This window comes from Taudactylus pleione, unplaced genomic scaffold (genome assembly GCF_031769625.1).
Source record: "Taudactylus pleione unplaced genomic scaffold, aTauple2 ptg000144l, whole genome shotgun sequence".
Taxonomy (NCBI): domain Eukaryota; kingdom Metazoa; phylum Chordata; class Amphibia; order Anura; family Myobatrachidae; genus Taudactylus; species Taudactylus pleione.
Window position 1 is genome coordinate 1092592 of NW_028284546.1, and position 8263 is coordinate 1100854.

General features: G+C 37.2%; 1 protein-coding gene across 1 annotated transcript; it reads right to left on the bottom strand.

The window, feature by feature from the left end:
- Positions 1-2642: 2642 nt before the first annotated feature.
- On the bottom strand, positions 2643-7762 carry LOC148522689 (uncharacterized). The gene has a single exon (XM_088473890.1). It carries the CDS (start codon positions 7588-7590, stop codon positions 5689-5691), a length of 1902 nt encoding a protein of 633 aa, XP_088330016.1. The 5' UTR covers positions 7591-7762; the 3' UTR covers positions 2643-5688.
- Between the last annotated feature and the right edge of the window lie 501 nt (positions 7763-8263).

An 8263-nucleotide genomic window follows, 5' to 3' on the forward strand; every position in this document is an offset into this window, starting at 1 on the left:
ATGGAGGGAGGGGATCTCCAGATATACTTCTTATTCTTTCGCTTTGTAAGTGATTGGCTGTTAGGAAAAACTCGTACACTTACAAACTTTTAGCTTTGGCTGTGTTTGCTCCGTTTTCACCATGTGCTCTTCTACACTCAAAACCAGAGGATATCCCCAGTTCTACAAACTTTGCTACAGATATTATAACTCCTCACCTTATGTATCCTTATGGAGAAACCCATCATTTCCTCCTTCAATAACTAAACCTAATTTTTACGTCTGGAAAGATAAAGGCCTCTCTTCAGTCTCAAAAGTATTTGACCCAGGAAGTATATGACGTTCCTTCATAGAACTATTTGAAGAGTTTTAAGAACTAAGATTTTTGTGTTCCTAGACAGCACGTTTACAGAGATGGGTATGGGATGCCGGCATCGGGATTTTGACCACCTGTCGGTCGGTATCCTAACCCCCCCTCTCTCTACCCCTAACCCTCCCCGGTACCTAAACCTAACCCTGCCCCTAATGCTTAACCCTAACCCTCCTACTTACCCCGCGTTTCGGGATGCCAGCTCCAGGATTCTGACAGGTGTCGGGATTCCGTCGCTGGTATTCTAAGCATCTGAGGTATTCTAAACATTTTGAACAGTCAGAATGGTTCTAAGAAAATTATGTAATGCTTCTATTCAGATGATATTCCTGGATTCTACTTATGGTTTATACGATTGTGTTACTAGACCAAAGTTGCCTATGTTGTGTAAATGCTTTTTTTTAGAATTTTCTTGATACTATTATAATTGTTTGCTTGACCAGTCTTCATAATGCTACGGTATCCCTCAACTTGTCTTTGGGCCTACTAATTGAGATGTACCTAATTTACATGGTTTGCAATTGTCGGTCTTACTTTAACCTTTTGATGTATAATTTTTTTTTTTACTTATTTTTTTTCACCTCAGATGCTTATTGCATTATGCTATTTGATACAACTTTATTGTCTGTATATTTCTAAGAAAATCAATAAAATCTGTTTTTTAAAAAAGCGGTCTTCCACTCATCTTCCTGACAAATCTGGATAAGGCTGTTGGCCCCCTTCAGGTTCAGCTGTGGCCCCTTTCAGGCAGTCAAATAGTTTGAAGTCAGTTGGATGGGGTACACATTATGGCATTGAGATCCCTGCAGTGGATGCCAGGACACATTGCTCTATCCTTCTTGGCAAGGAAGAAGAACCCTGCAATGGTGAGTGATTTGTACTCCTGAATAAATCCATTTGCTAAGTTCTCCTGGATGTATTCTAATAATGCCTGATAATGCCTCAAAGAGGACTATTCCAGCGTAGATGAGTGCAGACATAGCCATGGTAGCCCTGAAGTTATAGGGTGGATGGCTTGTGGCAGAACCAGGATAGAAATGAGTTGGGAGAATGTTCCAAACAGATGATTTGGCCACACCTAATGTTTTTGCTATCTCTCTGATGGGTTTGTTTTGATTTTTCAGCCTAATGATGGCTTGCTTCACTGATAGTGACAGTTCTTTGGATCTCATATTGAGAGTCGACAGCAACTGATTCCAAATGTAAATGTCACACCTAGAATCAACTCCAGACCTTTTACCTGCTTAATTGATAATTAAATAATTAGGGAATAGCCCACACATGTCCATGAAATAGCTTTTGAGTTGATAGTCCCATTACTTTTGGCCCCTTAAAAAGTGGGAGGCACATATAGAAACTGTTGTAATTCCTACACCGTTCACCTGATTTGGATGTAATTACCCTCAAATTAAATGTGAAAGTCTGCAGGTAAAGCACATCTTGTTTGTTCCATTTCAAAGCCATTGTGGTGGTGAATAGAGGCCAAAATATGAAAATTCTGTCAATGTCCCAATATTTATGCACCTGACATGTGTCAGTATGAGGAGGATGACTGATACCCTCTCTAAATAAGACTCTCTGCCTCTGCAAAGCTTCAAATGGGCTCTCCAAAACAATTTCTTTACTAAAGCCTATCATATCTAATCCTAGGCCCCCCCTTTCCCCTTTGTCATAGGCTTTGTTTGAAAAATGACAGTTAGGAGCTGATTGGTTGGTCGTTTATCACTCTCCACTTTGTCACTTTCCAGAACTTAATACATCTGCCCCAAACTCTCTTTAAGTTCCATGTGATCCCAGGCTCTGCCCCCTAAGTATTCCCTCACTAACGTTCCTCACTTCTCCTAACCCTCTCTACTCTGCTCAGTTTATGGACAACTACAAATCTTGTTAATACAAATGAAGTATACAGGGGGACATAATCTTCACTTGATCCCCTTACTACTGCTCCAGCGGTACTATCATACTGTTTTTGTTTTTCTTTATTCTTTTGCAAATCGTTGTGATGTGATTTTCCCTTCATTTTATATTTATATACCCCAGTTAGTTAATAAAAATCCAATAAAATATCTAAAAAAAAATAAAAGAGCCTGAGAAAAGAGGAAAGAAGAGCTGTGAAAGGTTTATTAAACCTGCAGACAAGGGGAGTGGGGTGGTCATTGTGGAGAAGGTCTACCACAGGCTATGCATTTCCTTAGGGATGAAACCACCTATGAAGAACTGTCCAAAGACCTAAGGCACTACTACCTAAAAGGGTATTTTGAACACAAAAACAGAGTATGAATTCATCCAAAAAATTGATAAACCAGTAATTAGTCTTTTATTGATTGTCTAAGATACATAAAAACCAGAAGAACCCACCACCCTGGGAAAACCCATATTTTCTGGAATAAATTCCCTTGGAGTGAACATGTGAGACAAATACACAAATTTGTGCATGGCCCAATGGGAATATATTTTTATTTAGAACAGCAAACCTTTTTTTTAGAAAAGACTTTAACCTGGGGAAGATTTATTGATGATGTAATTTTCATATGGACAGGAAGCACAGAAGACACAACACAGTTGACAAGTAAAAACACAACATTTACCAATTCAGCAGCCATACAGAACATCTACAAAAACAAATCATAAAAAGATACTGGTCAATCCTCCTAAAGCAGTGGTTCTCAAACTCTGTCCTCAGAACCTCAAAAAGTTCATGTTTTCCATGTTATGTGTGGATCTTTAAAATGTGACAGTTGTTAATACAGTTGTGCACCTGGTAGGCGATCTGAAAAGTATGACCAGTTTGGGGTCCTGAGGACCAGGTAAGAGAACCACTGTCCTAAAGGATGAAAATTAAACAGTATCTTACAGGAGAAATCAGAAATTGTTTCCTATAAAGCTAATAACTAGTACCTAGCGCTATATAATACCAAAAACAGATAAACCCACCTCTACATGGTTAAAATACAAAAGAAAAGCATTTTTTTTAGTGTAAGAAATGCCAAGAATGCAAAACCAGAAAGCAACAAAGCCAAAACCAAATTTCAATCCTCCTCCGGTAACAAAAAAGTAAAAAATTTTGTGTGACCCAACAAGGGAACCTCTCCTACGAGGAATAAAGATTGATCTATAACTAAGTACAGAATATTTATCATATGCTGTTATAAATCACACAATAAAGTAGAGCTATTTAAAAGCCACTGAAGAGATCACAATAGCATGAGGAAGCCCATAATTGGCTGAAGCATATTGGCAAAGACACCCCCCATACACTCCCACCAGAATGTCTGCACTAGGTTTAGGGAACCCTTGTTTACTTTGTAAGGCGCTGCGGAACACTTGTGGCGCCATATAAATAAAGGATAATAATAATAATTTGTAACCCCTTAACTGGCAAAATTTTTTGTTCCAAAAAACTAACAAAATTGTGTTTTTTAGCAATGAATTAGGTTAAGAACATCTATTTAATAATTATTCAACATGATTTTATAATAAAAAAAACATATATATAAAAATGTTTTTAAAACACTAACATAATTTTTACTATATCGGTCATCAATTGTATATACATCCCAACTCTGCCAGGCCTCCACACTGGCACCGTTTCTCCTAGAGTTCAATTCACTCCTCATTCCATAAAGTCCTTCCCCCATACACCTCTAACCTCATCTCCCATCACACTCTCTCACTTCACTGTGGCTGCTGCCTCTCCTCCCACCTGATAACCTCTTCCCACTCCCACCTCTAGAATTTGGTTCATGCTACTCCCCACCTCACACCCTCTCCAAATAAGACTCTCCGCTTCTTCAAAGCTTCAAATGTGTTCTCCAAAACTATTTCTTTACTAAAGCCTATCATATGATCTCCTAGGCTTCCCCTTTCTGTGCTAGCATACAGAGTTTGCTGTGTCAACCTTGTCTGCCCCCATAAACATTTAAGGTGCATACACACGGTTAGATATGTCAGATGAACGACTAAACGATTTGCAAACGATTGAACGATTTTGGACTGCACTAAAATGAATGGAAATCATCCAAAACTGACTGCAAACACATCAGATGTCAGATATCGTTATCTGACAAATGGGAACACGCATCGTTCATCGTTACACACGTCAGATTTTCTTTCAGATATTAACGATTAATCGTTTTTGAAAATCGTTATCGTTCAGATCTGAAGAAAAATCTGACCGTGTGTATGCACCATTACATATTGGACCCTCTTCAATGAAGTGGTCATTTATCCCTCACAATTGTTTGTTATCTAGCTTGTTTATATTATGTTATGCACTTAATATGCACTCTGTCTTTTATGGTGACCTATAAATAAAGGCAAACCCCCCCTTGGGAATGTGAGAAATATGGGGAACCTTCTGAACACCAAAATTACATTTGGGCACATAATAAAATATAGTCTACATACTGTACACAACAAAATATATATATATATATAAGGAAATTAAGAACAACAAATATAAATAATTGTCCATTCATAATTCAAGTTTATATAAATCAAAGAAAACTTGGACAATGAATTTGAGCTTTTAAAAACTGTTGAATTCTGATTTAACACACACATTATATATAAGGAAAGTTGGAGAAAATATACAATTCTACATAGAGCATATTATGCATTTAATGTAAAGTAAATAAAAAAAACTGAAAACAAGCGCCCTAAAAACAATCTTTAAAAGAGAATCATAAAAGTTTTCCAATCCAATATATTTAGGCTTCTTCAAAATATGGTTCAACTGGTTAAATGGTACTCATCTAATCTTAACAAAAATATGTAATTATCACTTCAGAAATTTTAAAGCTCTCTAACATTTTTTATTTATTTTTTTATTTAGAATTATTACCCCTTTAAAGCAGATTGAGATAAAAGGGAGATGAATTTATGGCCCAATAGATGTCAAAGATAAATTTCTAACTTTTATAGGTTTTCTAATTTTAATGTCGGCTTGAACTCTATTTGCCAGATTAATTTATTTAGATAATTCATCAAACTAAAGTCTCTGGGTTTTATGGCTTAAGTTTTATTTATCTTCTTTTGTAATGATGATTTTCCTATTTTTCTCTTTTTGTTTATATTATTTCTTTTTTTATAGAACAAAAAAAAAACATTATGGTCTTTTTCAGTATTATTTATATTGTTATGCAAGCCTTTAACAAAAATGTTATAAAGAAACATCGCACCAGACAAGATTATGGTTTTTTACAGGTAATAACTCTGATGTATAACGAGCTCTGATGATTTCTGTTTTCTGAGTTTTCGAATGGATTAGGCTGCTTTCCGAACAAGTCATGTCTATATAGATGTGTAACATTCCCTCATTCAGAAGAGGAATATGCTTTCTATCCTGTGTGACACTTCTGATGGTTTATAAAGGCTGATTTTCTAGCAAAGCATTTCCCACATTCAGAGCAAAAATAAGGGATCTCTCCAGTGTGAAGTTTCTGATGCTTTTTCAGACCCCATTTACTGAATAAACATTTTCCACACTCAGAGCAAGAATATGGTTTCTCTCCTGTATGGAGCCTTCGATGCTTATTCAGACTTGAGTTACAGGTATAACATTTTCCACACTCAGGGCAGGAATACGGCTTCACTCCTGCATGGATTTTTTGATGCTTTATAAGATCTGATGTACTGATAAATCTTTTTCCACACTCAGAGCAGGAAAACGGTTTCTCTCCTGTGTGGATTCTCTGATGTACAACAAGATATGATTTACGTCTAAAACATTTCCCGCACTCAGAGCAAGGATAAGGTTTCTCTCCTGTGTGAGGTCTCTGATGCTTTTTCAGACCTGATTTACTGGTAAAACCTTTCCCACTTTCAGAAGAATTTGATTTCTCTCCTGTATGGATCTTCTGATGTTTTATAAGATCTGATGTACTGATAAATCGTTTCCCACATACACAGCAGGAATATGGTTTCTCTCCTGTGTGAATTCTCTGATGTTCAGCAAAGTATGATTTACTTCTAAAAAACTTCCCACATTCAGAGCAACAATACGGCTTCTCTCCTGTGTGACTTATCTGATGTCTTCTCAGATTTGGTTTCCTAGTAAAATATTTCCCACACTCAGAGCAAAAATATGGTTTCTCTCCTGTGTGACATCTCTGATGCTTCTGCAAGGCTGGTTTAGTGGCAAAGCATTTCTCACATTCAGAGCAAGAAAATGGTTTCTCCCCTGAGTGGATTTTCTGATGGTAAGCAAAATATGATTTACGCCTAAAACATTTCCCACATACAGAGCAACAATACGGTCTCTCTCCTGTATGAAGACTCTGATGCATTACCAGACCTGATCTAGTAGTAAAACATTTTCCACAATCAGAGCAAGAGTATGGTTTCTCCCCTGTGTGGGTTCTTTGATGCTTTATCAGACATGAAGTACTGATAAAACATTTCCCACAAACAGAGCATGAATAAGGCTTCTCTCCTGTGTGGATTTTCTGATGCTTTATAAGATCTGATGTACTGATAAATCTTTTCCCACACACACAGCAAGGATATGGCTTCTCTCCTGTGTGAATTCTCTGATGGACTATTAGATATGCATTACTTCTAAAACATTTCCCACACTCAGAGCAAGGATACGGTCTCTCTTCTGTATCGATTATCTGATGCAGAACTAAGTTGTCTTTCATTTTATAACATTTTGCACATTCAGAGCAGGAGCAAGATTGGTCTTCAATGAGATGAGTCTGTTTTTCCTTCTGGTGTCTAATATTGCTGCACTGCTCATTTACATATATTTCACCAATGGAAGATCTTGGTTCCTCCATAATATGAGATGTATACTGTGTATGATCTGTAGGTGTATACATGTCAGTGTCTGTGAGGTTTCCTTCATCACATGAATCGGATTCCTCCTTAATATAAGTAGATTTATAGTGTGTATAATCTGTGAGTGTATAAATGTCACTGTCAGTGAGGTTTTCCCCATCACATGAGACTGGTTCCTCCTTAATTTGAAAAGTTATATATTGTGTATCATCTGTAGGTGTATAAATGTTGGTGTCTGTGATGTTTTCTCCATCACATGAGACCGATTCCTCCTTAATATGAGTAGATGTATACTGTGTATGGTCTGTAGGTGTATAAATATCACTGTCTGTGAGGGTTCCTCCATCACAAGAGACCGGTTCCTTCCTAAATCGAGTAGATGTATACTGTGTATGGTCTGTAGGTGTATAAATATCACTGTCTGTGAGATTTCCTCCATCACACGAGACTGGTTCCTCCATAACATGAGTAGATGTATACTGTGTATGATCTGTAGGTGTATAAATATCACTGTCTGTGAGGGTTCCTCCATCACATGAGACCGGTTCCTTCCTAAATCGAGTAGACGAATCCTTAGATTGTTCTGTAGGGAAAAAATGAAGAGGTTACTGTTATAAAATGTAATTGCAATTTTCACTCCACGGCTGCCATAATGAATGGGTTAAATCCTCAGCAGGTGCATAAAGACAGATGAAAACAACCCCTGGTAGACATATAGTTTGATTCATCCTCCCTTTGGTGTCATGCATTGCTCTCTCAGCTGAGTTAGGTAGTGCTTATGTATGGATTGTAGGGTTTATTACTTCCTGCCTGGCCTCTCCGAGAGTGAAAGCAGAGGATAAGGGGTGGATCACTGGAGAAGTGCTACAGTGCATCCGGAAAGTATTCACAGCGCTTCACTTTTTCCACAATTTGTTATGTTACAGCCTTATTCCAAAATAGAATGCATTCATTTTTGTCCTCAAAATTCTACACACAAATACCCCATAATGACGTGTGAAAAGTTTTTTTTTTAGATTTTTGCTAAATGTTATAAAAATCACATATACATAAGTATTCACAGCCTTTGCCATGAAAATTGAGTTCAGGTGCATCCTGTTTCCACTGATCATCCTTGAGATGTTCCTACAGATT